General features: G+C 43.5%; 1 protein-coding gene across 6 annotated transcripts in view; it reads right to left on the bottom strand.

Moving 5' to 3' along the window:
• Nucleotides 1-13,787, bottom strand: part of PTPRF (protein tyrosine phosphatase receptor type F) — a 152,551-nt gene that overhangs the window by 116,503 nt on the left and 22,261 nt on the right. For all 6 annotated transcript variants that reach the window (XM_053470075.1, XM_053470078.1, XM_053470077.1 and 3 more), the window contains exon 2: nt 6,359-6,515. In XM_053470075.1, the coding sequence (XP_053326050.1) occupies nt 6,359-6,440 (82 nt within the window). In that variant the 5' untranslated portion in view covers nt 6,441-6,515. The remainder of the gene's footprint in view (nt 1-6,358; nt 6,516-13,787) is intronic.

Raw genomic sequence — 13,787 nt, 5'->3', positions numbered from 1 at the left:
GGGTTAAATGTGGCTTTTTTTTCAAAGATTGCAGTATAACGAGAAATGCCAATTTTTACCAAGGCCTCTGACATCCACACGCAGCCTTGGCTTACAATATCGTGTTCCCTTGGCAGGCTGATTGAAGTCTTCTTCGTGTTTTCATCTGTTCCTGTCTCTGGAAAATAAATGCTTTTATCTACTCAAAAGACAACGGCGCAGCTTCCCGGTGCTATGTCTGTGATTTAAAACCCTATCACTCTAAGCCAGCCTAAGGGTGATGATGGGAATTGTTGTGCTGAAAGGGTTGGCAAGGGTGATGGGGGTGGCAATTACTTTATTACCAGGTACCCCGGCTGGAATTGCTGGAGTTGCTTCGCACATGCAGAGGGCATTTTCCTAATGTTTGGGATCAGGTCTACAAGAATGGGTGGTATCGCCTAGCAATGCTTATGGCCATACCTGGGAAATCCCACAGGTCGACCACCCGCCGCTCTTTATCTTCCGGAGGAGTAGACAGAATTTGGACAGGGAGCGGGCATTACCAAACACCGCTCCCCTGCCTGAAGAAAGAAGAAAGTGACCCGGAGATTCAGAGAAGCACAACTTCACCTGGAGACTCCAGGTCTGACCGGCAGAGTTCCCAGCTACGCTCATGGACATTTCTTCTGTCTAAATGCTCACGTGAGGTCCACATGGATACAGTCTGCATGGCACAGCAATAACATAAACAAAACTGGTACATCTCTTATGTCACAAAAAATTCAAAAAGACAATGCTTTCTGAAGGAACGCGAGCCTCCCCCAACCCAACCAAAGCCTTGAGGTCTTCAATCGGACATTATCCATCTTCCAATATATACCAGGTGTCACCTGAGGACGCCGCCGCACCGTCGGACATCTGTATTTTTCCAATTTCTTTTGTTCAGCCAAGCAGTAAAAAATGAGTTAATAGCTAACTGCACCCACGGAGTATCCACAGCGTGAAGCAACACGTTCCTCCTCAAACAGGTTCATCCAGTTTTGTGCCTGGTTTAAATACTGGTCTGAGAGTCGGCTGACGCCTCTCGTTCACCTTCAGGTCAACAGATCTTCAGAATAACTAGTTAGCCTTAAGGAGATCCCAATTCAAAATTCCACAGTAGGTAAGTATGATAAGCATTCTTAAAGCCCTACAAATCCCAAATCCATGCTGGTTTATTGTTTCTAAACCGATATGAGATGGGAGCGATGGACCTACCAGTTTGTTGAACCCACCTCTGGGAAGAAACTGGGAATTAATTCAGATCACAACGTTTCGTAAAACATATCTGGACAGGAACCACTTTGCAAACGCTTCAGGTACCAGTAATGATCCCACACTTGTCTGAACAGGACTTAAATTTAAGTCGACAATGTCTTTGTGAATATGCCCTGTCATCTGCTAGTAACAACAACTACAATACGTCATGCCTCGAAACGTCAATCATGTCATAAGTCTATAATTTAAAAAGCCAATACATCAAACTTTGGACCAATCTTTTGTCTACCCTGGAAGTTCTCTCCATGTTCAAACCAAGGCTTCCAACTACTAAAAACGCAGGCTGATTATTGGATGGGGAACCATGGACCCAAAATATGTTGGTCCTCGAGTATCTTTTCCATTAGAATAAGTTCAACCTACTTTTCCGTGAACTGCCTGAGAAAGAGGAAAACTATATTACGCTCACAAATTCATTGTCTGAAAACTTTTTAAGCTGGTGAAAGGTTATAGTTTGTAAAGCGATAAGAAAGTTTTACTGAAATCAGCCAGCAGAGTCTGTGCTTTCTATTGTCTCGGATGATTTTCTTATCTTTAACCGCTTTTGTTGGAGACAAAATTGCATATATCCATAAATTGTAGCACTTTTCTGTGATTGCATGGCTGTGCAGAGAATATCTCGAAAAAGGGAACGCTAATGGGTCTCTCGCCATGCTTCTCTCAAAAGTCTTAGGTATACTTCCCAAGTGTCCCCGTTTAGAAGGAACAGTCCCTCTTTTTGATCCCAGTGTCTCTCCTCCCTCCACTGATCTCAACCCTACTATTAACATCTAACATCGTATGGAACATACGTGTTGTTCTTGAACTTGGTGTTCCCTCTAAAGTGACAAACTCCTCTGGCAATGGGAATTATCCAGACTCCTTGATGAACAGTGAAAAAGATAGAAACCAATAGATCATTTCGGAATTCCGTGACAGTAGATTCAAACTCAGCAGGTTGAACAATTAGGTTGATACCTAGTAACCAAATGTTTGTGTTCTTGCTGTGACGGTTGATACATTTAGTTTAATAGAACATTCCGCCGGACCTCTATTAAGGAAAGGGACTACGGCTGGAGAACACACAGAACTTTCATTAGAATCATATACATATTGTTTTTGAGTAACCTGTTTGAATCATATAAGACCTGTTATCGAGAAGCACAGGATAAGAGATGGGCAAAGTGACGACTAAGCTTCACTTATTCGCTCACCCTTGCCAAAGGCTATCAAGCCCCGGAACATGTAATGGAAAGTCTGTGCAGAGAACCCAACAGAGAATCCAATTTAAAACAAATAGTTGCGTGTGCTCCACCTCTCGCTCAGATACAGACTTCTTCAGTTCCTCGCTTCTCTGAGAACCAAAGATGAAAGAACATTCATTTTTAAAGCAGGTAATCTCCGGGGTGGGAGGAGGTGCGGAACACAGACTTCTTCTGTGCCATCAACCTAAAGAAGAAATGAAAATCTCCAAAAAAAATACAAAGGGTCCCTTTGTACAGCGACTGACTGGAAGCGCATGCACAAAAAAAACTAAAAAGGCAAAATGAGTGACCCGGAGAAAGTGTGTAAAACAATCGCAGTGAATCAGCTGAGTGGAGATTTAATGGAATTACAGTCTCCTCGACAGATAAACCGACAGGTCACCTGGAAAATGTTACAGTTTCTGTTTTATAGACAGCCGGAGAAATGAATAACCGTGCATTCTGTGGGCAAGGAGGACTTTGGTATCTAAAGTGACACAGTACCGCAAATGTATCAAAACTCTATGTTACTGGGTGCCACTCCCAAAATTCTCAGCCAGCAGCTGGCCATGTGGCTCCTACATTAAACCATCAGCTGCAGCAACAGCAGACGAGATCCAGCCAGCAAAATATTTAGACTATGTATGATGGAGAAACGCATAGGTAAAGAGGTGAGATGAAATGTTTCTTTAGAAATAACGTTACATAAGTTATGGTGAGTAAAGATGATGGAAAAACCTTCCACTAAAATTTAAGTGGGTAGTAGAAGTATTATTAAACACTCATCTACAGACACCAGACAAGTCAGAAGGCCTGTTTTTCCCTCAGAAATCTCCTGGTGCTGCCACAACCACAAGGGATTCTGGGAAGGCGCATGCAAATAAGGTCAACAATGATCACCTTTGTCTCTATATCCACTTTATACATGGATCCCTTGAAAGTAATTGCCCGCTGTACAGGAAGCCTTTAGACAAAACTCGGGTAAGAGGTGCAGTAGCAAGATCATCGCTCATGGACAGCTGTTTCGTCCTTAATGAGACTCGTCTACTACTCCTTTAGAAATAACAGAGTGGGATGAGTGATATAGTCTTGTAGTAGCTAAGTCTAGGCAGTAGTCACCCCACCACAAATCTGAGGGGTAGATCTTCTCCTGATGTGCCTCTGCTCACTGGGGCAGTTACAGGGGGATCTGTGATATCTCTGATTGTCCCATTTACACAGCCCTTACAGTATCCATAGACTACTTTAAAAGTGATGGGATATGACTTCATAACCCAGTGATCCACAGTGAGATTGATGGCTATAGAAGGGGCAGTAAAGGGGAGGCGGGTGCTTCTTTAGGGTCAAATCTAGGGCAGAGCCCAAGGTAACAGATGGGGAGTTATAAGCTGCCCGCTTATGTTTGGCTTTGCCTTTTTAAAACTCGTCATCTATCGTTGCTGTATGTAACATCTATACTTGCAAAACGATGTAAATACTTCCAGGTGTCCATACTGAAATGGTCTAAGGAACCTTTGCCGCCAGCTGTATTCAAATCATAGCTGTCATCAACCCGATCTTGCATGCAAATTAAGGTCTGCATCAGAAAGTAATTCATTTGCATATAAAACTGGGTAAAGAGGTGTCACGGAGAGGCCAGGAGGTTAAACTCATTTTGTTTGTGTTTTATACATTTGCTGATAACCGCTGGCGGCGTGTTTGTCTCATTATTTCAATGTTCTCAAAACGAGCCCCGCACAATGTCTCAGCGTCAGGTCTGACTTCAATAAAAGACACAGAGGGGTTTTCAAGCTCTCCAGGAAGCATACGGTCTCTCCACAGCATAGAGGAGAGATGGTCAGTCTGTAGGTACTGGAACAGCATCACACAATGCAAGGTATGATTGGGGCTTTTAACCCCTTAATGATAAAGCCTGTACATGTAGGCTAAAAATGCATTGTTTTCAATGGGTTTAGGGACCGCCCATTGTCCTTAAGGGGTTAAGAAATCTGCCAATATTCATTGGACCAAACGTGCATGCATTGGAAATGCCCCAGTGGAGCTGGTCCATGCACATGGCTTTTTGGTGGGGAATATGGATTGACCTTTAGGCTCCACATCACTTTGGACACTTTGGCCGTTCATCTCTTCTGATGGGGATCTGGCCCTTACCAGTGAGGGAAGAAAGGGGCAACGTATCCATCCCGGGAGCATGGGGAAATTGGGGACGTGGTGCCATCCATAACCATCTTCACCGTTGAGCTTAAAGCACAACACGTTGGGCATTTTAACTTAAATCACATCTCTGAACCAGGAGGGCGAGCACTGTTTTCATTTGCAAACCATACATGCATGGAAGTGTTAAAGACTAGAAGAATCCTGGAAGACTGTCTGAATCCACAGAATTTTTCCTTGAGGATCCCGCTTCACACTGACACAGCAGCAGCTGATCTATCCTCTCCTAGACACATAACGAAGGCTTGCGCTTTGCCCCTCGCACATGCCAAGATTCAGTTCCCTAAAGAGCCACCGGTCCTGGGTATCATCCAACAGAGAGACATTTCGCATAATAAGACCTCTCTTGTCTTCTCCCCCCCCTCCAGCAGTACTTATGGATGAGAGAAAGCAGATTTAATTCAAGGGAAGCATTAAACAATAAAGAGGATGCCTGCAGAACCTCGGAACAATGTGAAATAATTACGCCGTACAGAGAATTACCCGAGCCAGGATATTACAATCTCAGAACAAAAGGGCCAACGCGTTCCATGAAATAAAGCTAAAATGGGTTTTAGTTTAACAATTCAATAATGCCATCCCAGATAAAGAAGTCATTTTTACATACTGGGCATTTGTCACACAGAACGCTGAGTTACTGGTGCGACACTTAGAATTTATCCCAAACAAGAGGCCTACCGCCTTCATTCAAAATATCTCGTGAAAGAAAAAGGTTCGGGGGAAATTAGGGTCAAACCGAGGCTATGTTTTTCAGAGCGGATGATCTAAATAAATTTGGAGACAGAATGGGCAAATATGGGTCTTGTTAACTGATAAGAGATAGCTCTTATCTCAAATAGCATGCGGCCTTTAGCTTTAGAACCTTGAGTTAGATCCCAATATCAAGGAGGTGTCGTAAATGTTCTACAATGGAGATGAAATAGGTTATTAGGTAGAATAAATATGCGGCCGGGTGCAATCATGTCCCGTGAAATATGACAGGTCTGAACGCTTTCACAGGTCTCAATGGATGGGAAATCCTTCAGAATATATATAGCTAAGATAAAGCCGAGTAATGTGCTGTAGGCTCCGCACGGCAGACCGATCCTTTCCAGCAACACAATACAGAAACGGATCCGGACAAAAGAAATGATGTCCTCGTGACCAATTGGGCCCTGAGCCAAAGGCCAGCTGGGAAATGTCGATGACGGACCAATGCAAAAAAGTCTAGATCCATTCAATCCACTAACATCAGACTATATCTGCCATTAGCAAGCGCTCACACTAATGAAGCATGTTTCGGCAATGAGTTATAGGACGTGTAGTGCATGGTTTGAGAGCATATTGTATGACTCTATAAAACATGTAGCAATTTCCTACAGAATGTTACATTGTTTTCAGTCAAGGAAGATGTGATGTGTAATTCAACAGAGATAAGGGTATTGGTCTAAGAGAAGATGGAGTCCTTAGTTGAAGTTGACATATTTTATCAGGGAAGGGTAGATAAGATGTAGAGTCACCTCCGAACCTTTATGGGGCTCTAAATTTTATGCCAACCAAAGGAAATGTATCACCTTCAACTAAATACTTCCTAATTGGAGATTTACCCTACGCAAAACAGAAACCAATAGAAACTGGCAAGGAGAAGGCGTCTGGGTACTTACTGTCTGCTTGCGTCAGGCTGATAGAGCAGCAAAGCACCAGTACTGGCACAATGAGCAGGGGCAGGCGTGAGTAAGGCACCATGTTTCAAAGCGGAGTCCTCTCCAGGTCTGACGTTAAGTAGTTAATGCATCCAGAGTTTTGTGCGCAGACTCACTCCTGGGGAGACAAAACGGAAGGTGCGTGTCAAAACATAAACCATAAAATAACTGTATATATAAACGACAATACAATGACACAAAGGATAATGGCGGAGGGGGCAGCACTGAAAGAGGGAATAATAGTCATACAAGGGGCAGTTAGGGGAGGTATAACAGAGGCAGAGGGTATAATAGTGATACAGGGGCAGTAAGAGGGGGTATAACAGAGGCAGAGGGTATAATAGTGATACAGGGGCAGTAAGAGGAGGTATAGTAGAGGCAGAGGGTATACTAGTGATACAGGGGCAGTAAGAGGAGGTATAGTAGAGGCAGAGGGTATACTAGTGATACAGGGGCAGTAAGAGGAGGTATAGTAGAGGCAGAGGGTATAATAGTGATACAGGGGCAGTAAGAGGGGGTATAGTAGAGGCAGAGGGTATAATAGTGATACAGGGGCAGTAAGAGGAGGTATAGTAGAGGCAGAGGGTATAATAGCGATACTGGGGCAGTAAGAGGGGGTATAACAGAGGCAGAGGGTATAATAGTGATACTGGGGCAGTAAGAGGGGGTATAACAGAGGATATAATAGTGAAACAGGGAAAAGACAAATTATTAGCAGAAGCCGAGCAGAGATAAATAGACAGACATTAGATATGGATTTTGTAGGTTCTCGGCCTCTGAGCTGCACGGCAAGGCTTGTTATCTCGATTTTTTTGTATAACCCCAAGGAGATAAGAGCCCTGGAGACAAGAAGACATAATGCAAACGCGCCACTTATCTCCTGGAATTAGTCTAATAAGGAAATCTCGTTTTCCAGATGTGATTTTAAAGAGGCAGCGGTAATGATAGGAGGGTTTGGCAAACGGCCGCACTGTGGACTCGGCACGGGACGCTCGTCCTAATAGCCAATGGCTGTAACACGATGTTCTCGCAAACCTATTACCGCTGCTTTCAGCGCTAATTCTGTTTGGCTAAGAAAGTGGCCTACAAAGGGGAGAGATATATAAAGATGCCGTTTGTCATACAAAGAAAATTAAAGGGCAAAATTCATTTTTTTTGGATTCTCAATTTGCGACTTTCTATTTTGAAATTGTTACTTTTTGTGTACAGTCAAGTTAACGAAAGGCCTCCCGCGATATACAATTTGCACTGCCACGTGGTTTAAAAATCCAGGGTCACCATTTTCTGCGTTTATTCTGGAGCAGCTCACCCTACGGTAATGGCTTAGCCAAAAAGACCTTTTACCCATTATCCCAGTCCTTTCACCCATTATCATGCACTCACATGACCTCAAACATTGAGGAGTCCGCTAACCCTTCAATGGCAGAGGACATGTACGTTCCTCTCTCAGCTGATACTGGAAAGGTTAATCCAAAAGTGTGATCCTGAATTAAGGGAAAGCTTACGCCTCTGAGATTCGTGCCAGCTCTGTTAATTCATTCACCCGGTTAAATGAGAGTCTCTCTGGTCTAATTTCCCAAACATGTTACATTTGTCTCATCAGGAGGCACAGCCGAAAAGCAAAGAGACAGAAGTCATCAAACAAAGGCGATGATACCAGGGGGCAAAAAACAAGGGAATTATGTTTTAAGAGCCACTCTCACCCCTGGAATATGTCACAGAGTCACATTCTCTGCCCCTCGCCGGTGGGTTATTCTATTTTTTGTCCAGTTACAGCCTTACTGCAATTATATTAACCTAGACAAACCTATAGTCAGGGATCATATGGATCTTCAGCTATGATTTTAGTATAAATGGCCATGGGGCAAACCAAGTAAATGCCCGACAGCATCTCCCACTCACCTTTACAATGCAGTCGCATCACCAGTGCTTTATACAAAAATAACCCCCAGCGCTGTATACAATAACAACCCCAGCGCTGTATACAATAATAACCCGCAGCGCTGTATACAGTAATAATAACCCCCCAGCGCTGTATACAGTAACAACCCCCAGCACTGTATAAAGTAATATAACCCCCCAGTGCTGTATACAGTAATATAACCCCCAGCGCTGTATACAATAATAACCCGCAGCGCTGTATACAGTAATAATAACCCCCCAGCGCTGTATACAGTAACAACCCCCAGCACTGTATAAAGTAATATAACCCCCCAGTGCTGTATACAGTAATATAACCCCCCCAGTGCTGTATACAGTAATATAACCCCTCCAGTGCTGTATACAGTAATATAACCCCCAGCGCTGTATGCAGTAATATAACCCCCAGCGCTGTATACAGTAATAACCCCCCAGCGCTGTATACAGTAATATAACCCCCAGCACTGTATACAGTAATATAACCCCCGGTGCTGTATACAGTAATATAACCCCCGGCACTGTATACAGTAATATAACCCCAGTGCTGTATACAGTAATATAACCCCCAGCACTGTATACAGTAATATAACCCCCCCAGTGCTGTATACAGTAATATGACCCCCCAGTGCTGTATACAGTAATATAACCCCCCAGTGCTGTATACAGTAATATAACCCCCCCCCCCAGTGCTGTATACAGTAATATGACCCCCCAGTGCTGTATACAGTAATATAACCCCCCCAGTGCTGTATACAGTAATATAACCCCCAGCGCTGTATACAGTAATATAACCCCCAGCGCTGTATACAGTAATATAACCCCCAGTGCTGTATACAGTAATAATCCCCAGCACTGTATACAGTAATATAACCCCCAGTGCTGTATACAGTAATAATCCCCAGCACTGTATACAGTAATATAACCCCCAGTGCTGTATACAGTAATATGACCCCCCAGTGCTGTATACCATAATGTCGTTCAGGATTAAAACTTGGTTTTATCTCGTTTTGTTCCAATAAATTCCCTTCATCTGCAGACCGCCATTGTTGTCAGTCATGTGATATTTTGGGTGACTTTCCCTGTTCCACACCACACTGAGCTGATGCTTTATGGCAATACTAATGAAGTCCGTTCCTCTATAAACTTTCATTAGGTAGAATGTCAGGACGGACGATTAAGACTGAGTCATTCTATTGTTTCCCGCAGGCAGTATGATAAGGAGTTGGGGAGTTTGTCTGGTAGAACGAGGATACAGATGGCTAATATTCTGCTGCCTGAAAACATTATATTATGCAAAAACTTTAAGTATTTCAAAGAAGAAAACATCACCATAGTTTTTGAAAATGTATTTTTAATCTGATACTAATGCAAAATGGCGTTTCCGTTTAAAATATTACAATAGAACATCAGGGGTGATGCTTTAAGGAAGCAGATTAGGAAGTTTCCCCATCTATATAACGTTACCCCCCACCCCTGCGTCTGCACCCAGCATGGGTCCTGCAGTTTGAGTGCTACATAATGATTATTATTCATGCCCCGGCCCCGGAGGAGAGTCTCTCGGTCATGTGCTGTACTCAGAGTTCAAACGTATAGCATCGCCCCAGCTGGAAACCTAATGAACGAGGGCACAGAAGACTGCGCCACGGCGGGCGCCAGCTTCCCAATCCATCCTCCGGCATTCACTCCACAAACTGATTAACGGCCCCTCTTTGAGCCAAAAGCTGCTGTAAATTACATCAAAGTGAAATAATGCCTTTGTCAGCTACACCAAAAGGCTATTTTATGGACTTAAACCTTGCAAAATGTTATTTTCTTTGGGTAATATACTATATTACTGGCCGTGGAAACACTTTCGCTGAACCGCCGGTTCTTAATCTTCAGGAATATATATAAAAAATGATTTCTATATTAGTGGATAATGAAACTCTGGACAGCGTCCACACATGTAGGTTATTTCGTTACGTTACTTATAACGAAGACCATATATACAGCGAGAGAGAGAAGAGAGAGCGAGAGAGAGAAAGAGAGAGAGAGAGAGAGAGAGAGAAGAGCGCGAGAGAGAGAGAGAGAGAAGAGCGCGAGAGAGAGAGAGAGAAGAGATAGAGAGAGAGAGAAGAGAGAGAGAGAGAAGAGCGAGAGACAGAGAGAGTGAGAGAGAGAGAGAGAGAGAGAGTGAGAGAGAGAGAGAGTGAGAGAGAGAGTGAGAGAGAGAGAGGGAGTGAGAGAGAGAGGAGAGAGAGAGAGAGAGAAGAGCGAGAGAGAGAGAGAGTGTGTGAGAGAGAGAAGAGAGAGAGTGAGAGAGAGAGAGAGAGAGAAGAGCGATAGAGAGAGAGAGAGAAGAGCGATAGAGAGAGAGAGAGAAGAGCGATAGAGAGAGAGAGAAGAGCGCGAGAGAGAGAGAGAAGAGAGAGAGAGTGAGATAGAGAGAAGAGCGAGAGAGAGAGAGAGAGAGAAGAGAGAACACGGAACCTTGAGGGAAAAAGGCTAATAAATGACCAAATGTTGGCTATTACTGCCAGGGCGTCTTTAATGAGACCAGACTTCGGGTTACGGCACTTTCTAGGGGTATCTTGGGTCAAAAACCTTTCATTGTAACAAATCCGATCCAGTCAGTGTTAAATGTCTCCGGGGTAAGCGGGACACACATAGAGCGAAGCCTAACAGGGCCACTCCTGGGTGACGGCCAATGTATATTTAAAGCGTATCATGATATAAGACATAATGATATAATATTATAATAAATATTATATATATAATAAAACAGCATATGCCAGTCTTATTCTAACGAAAAAAAGTAATTTTGGGTCATTGATGCCCTGGGGTTCCACGATACGCACAGCACATCCGTCATGGCTTTAAAGGGACATTCTACTCTCTAAATGTACCTTCGACGTTGCCTTAGGCCTAACTCAGCAAAGCCCTGTCTTTTCTACTGGGCATTGGAGTATGACATCATATGCCGGCATGATTTCACTTTTAACCGGCCCATTGAGTAGAAGGATCCTGAGCTAGTAGGACTACGATGTCCGTTTAACGTCGGGACTGCATCTTTAATTTTCTGAATACTGCCATAATGCATCAGGTTTAAAGGAAGTTAAACTAAAACAGCGAGATGCGGACTCCTCAGCCCAGGATAGTCAGTCGTAGCGAGACATGCGGGACCCGTGGCTTCTCTCAATGATCAGCCCAGTCAGCGTTCCAGCAGCCGCATTTAAAAGCCCCCGTGTAACATCAGAACCCTGCCTACGGACGGAGAGCGCGCCGAGGTTAGGGCAGAAGACTTCCTAGAACTCCGGGAAACTTTTTTCTTTGCTTCTCCAGATTTTCCGCAATATGCTCAAACCAGCAAGTTTATAATCTGCAGAATCTGGCTTCCTTGGAAAAAAAACAAAACTTTATAATTTTCTGTAACTTAAGAAGCCTAACGGACCCCGTGGAATTCTGGGGAAACCGGCTTACAAAATGAAACAAAGTTTCATGATAAAAAATGGAGGATATTTAAATGCCTCGTATACGGGAACACTTCATTCGTCCGTAAGAACAGTATTCATGTGTTTGATGGTTGCTGACGTTGATTATTTGGAAATAACTTTCACTTTTAGTTTATTTCCATATTATAAGAAAATACTTATAGCCTTTACCTATGTGCCTGATCAAAGTGACTACATCTACAGCAAAGCCAAGGTCCATATATATATATTTATACACACACACACACACACACACACACACACACACACACACACACACACACACACACACACACACACACACACACACACACACACACACACACACACACACACACACACACACACACACACACACACACACACACACACACACACACACACACACACACACACACACACACACTCTGCTATTCTCTGATACATAGTAACGAGAACCGTTCATGTTGTTTTTTCCCCGTAATGGTCGGTACTGGGTTGAGCTGAAGTCAGACATTACAGGTAATAACCCGCAGTAATATCGCAAACACAGACGCATTTCGCTATTTTTGGAACAATACACGTCTTGACGCCATTTGTGGCATTACGTCGCACTCTGCGTCATTCGTGCCGCGATTGGTGCCGCGTTCCATGGCGTTCAAACAACAGAGCATCATGGATAGGCGAGTGCTTGCGTGAAACGTAACAATAAATCATAACGTTACCATTTATGCAAAAACAAAAATATTAGATGTTCAAAAGAACAACGAGAAAAGGGGGTATAAAGGTCCATAAAGGTAGGATGTTTAGGGGGCAAACTTCAGGTAACTTTGTATCTATTTCACTAACGTACGGCTGCACTCGTGTGGACGGTGGCCATGCAGTTAGACCATAGAATGTTCCTGCTATGTAGAATATCTTCCAGGTACCTCTTGGACCCAGGTAAGAGTTATTTTCAAGGTTCCACTAGGTCAATCGCCAAGAATCATTGGGGCGCTAATTCGGTCCAGGAGGAAAAGAACCGTCGTTCTACTAAATATACGACTTCATATCCAACGTATGGCTTTAATCGCATGTAGACGCAGACATGTATGAAACCGTAAGATGGATTTAGAGAGGAAATTCTATACGTTGGGGTCTAGAATTCATCCCTTTCCTTGCGTTATTTTTCAGAAATGTATACGAGCAGAAAAGTGAGCTTTGTCTCCGTCTCTGGGAAACGCGCGGCCCCAGAAATCCCGTATTCCGAGAAATCGCGTACGAGCGGATCAATAGTGCGAAAACTGAAGTAACAGAGGATGGTAAAAAGCGTCTCTAAAAGGTCGCGCTCCTTTCAAGAGCTTCCCGAGCGATCCGTCGGTGAGGAGCCAACGCGGGTTAGGAATCGGCTACATCGTGACAAAACGCATGAAGATCCGACGACCAAACAGTACGCTTTGGGGTAGAAAAAAACGTTTTCAGTAAGAGGATCATGTGATACATTTCCAGGCAATTTCATCAAATTCCCCATCTTCACAAAATGTATAAATACTAATATTTAAGTATTTAGCCTAGAATACGATGCCAGATGATGTAAAGACTCCAAAAATCACTCTTGGTCTTAGATTAAGGAGCCATATGTCTAAATTCCCTCAATGTATTAGGCTTAACCAGTTCTGTTGGGAGGCTGTTCCACTTATCTACCACCCTCTCAGTAATGTAAAACTTCCTTACATTGGAGATGCTGCTACCTAATCTCTGACGGGAGACGGGAGAAGAAAGAAATCCAAACTTCCTGAATCCGATTTTTATCCTTTTTGCAAATAATCCGTCCCCACGTTAACTGCCCCATTACAAGCTAAACTAGATGCTAAACACTGACAGGGGGGGGGTAGGAAAATCAAATTAAATTCAGTGTACCGAGCCGGCTAAGTATCTGTCCTCGGGCAGCCTCAATTACAAAGAATTCGGCTGGAAGCAAACAGAAAAATCTATGCAAAGTGAAAAAGCCTATTAAAATAAGTACAATTTCCTATACTTTG

Source organism: Spea bombifrons, chromosome 6 (assembly GCF_027358695.1).
Source record: "Spea bombifrons isolate aSpeBom1 chromosome 6, aSpeBom1.2.pri, whole genome shotgun sequence".
Classification (NCBI taxonomy): domain Eukaryota; kingdom Metazoa; phylum Chordata; class Amphibia; order Anura; family Pelobatidae; genus Spea; species Spea bombifrons.
The sequence above is the reverse complement of the archived record's forward strand: the minus strand, read 5'-3'. Positions and strand labels throughout refer to the sequence as shown.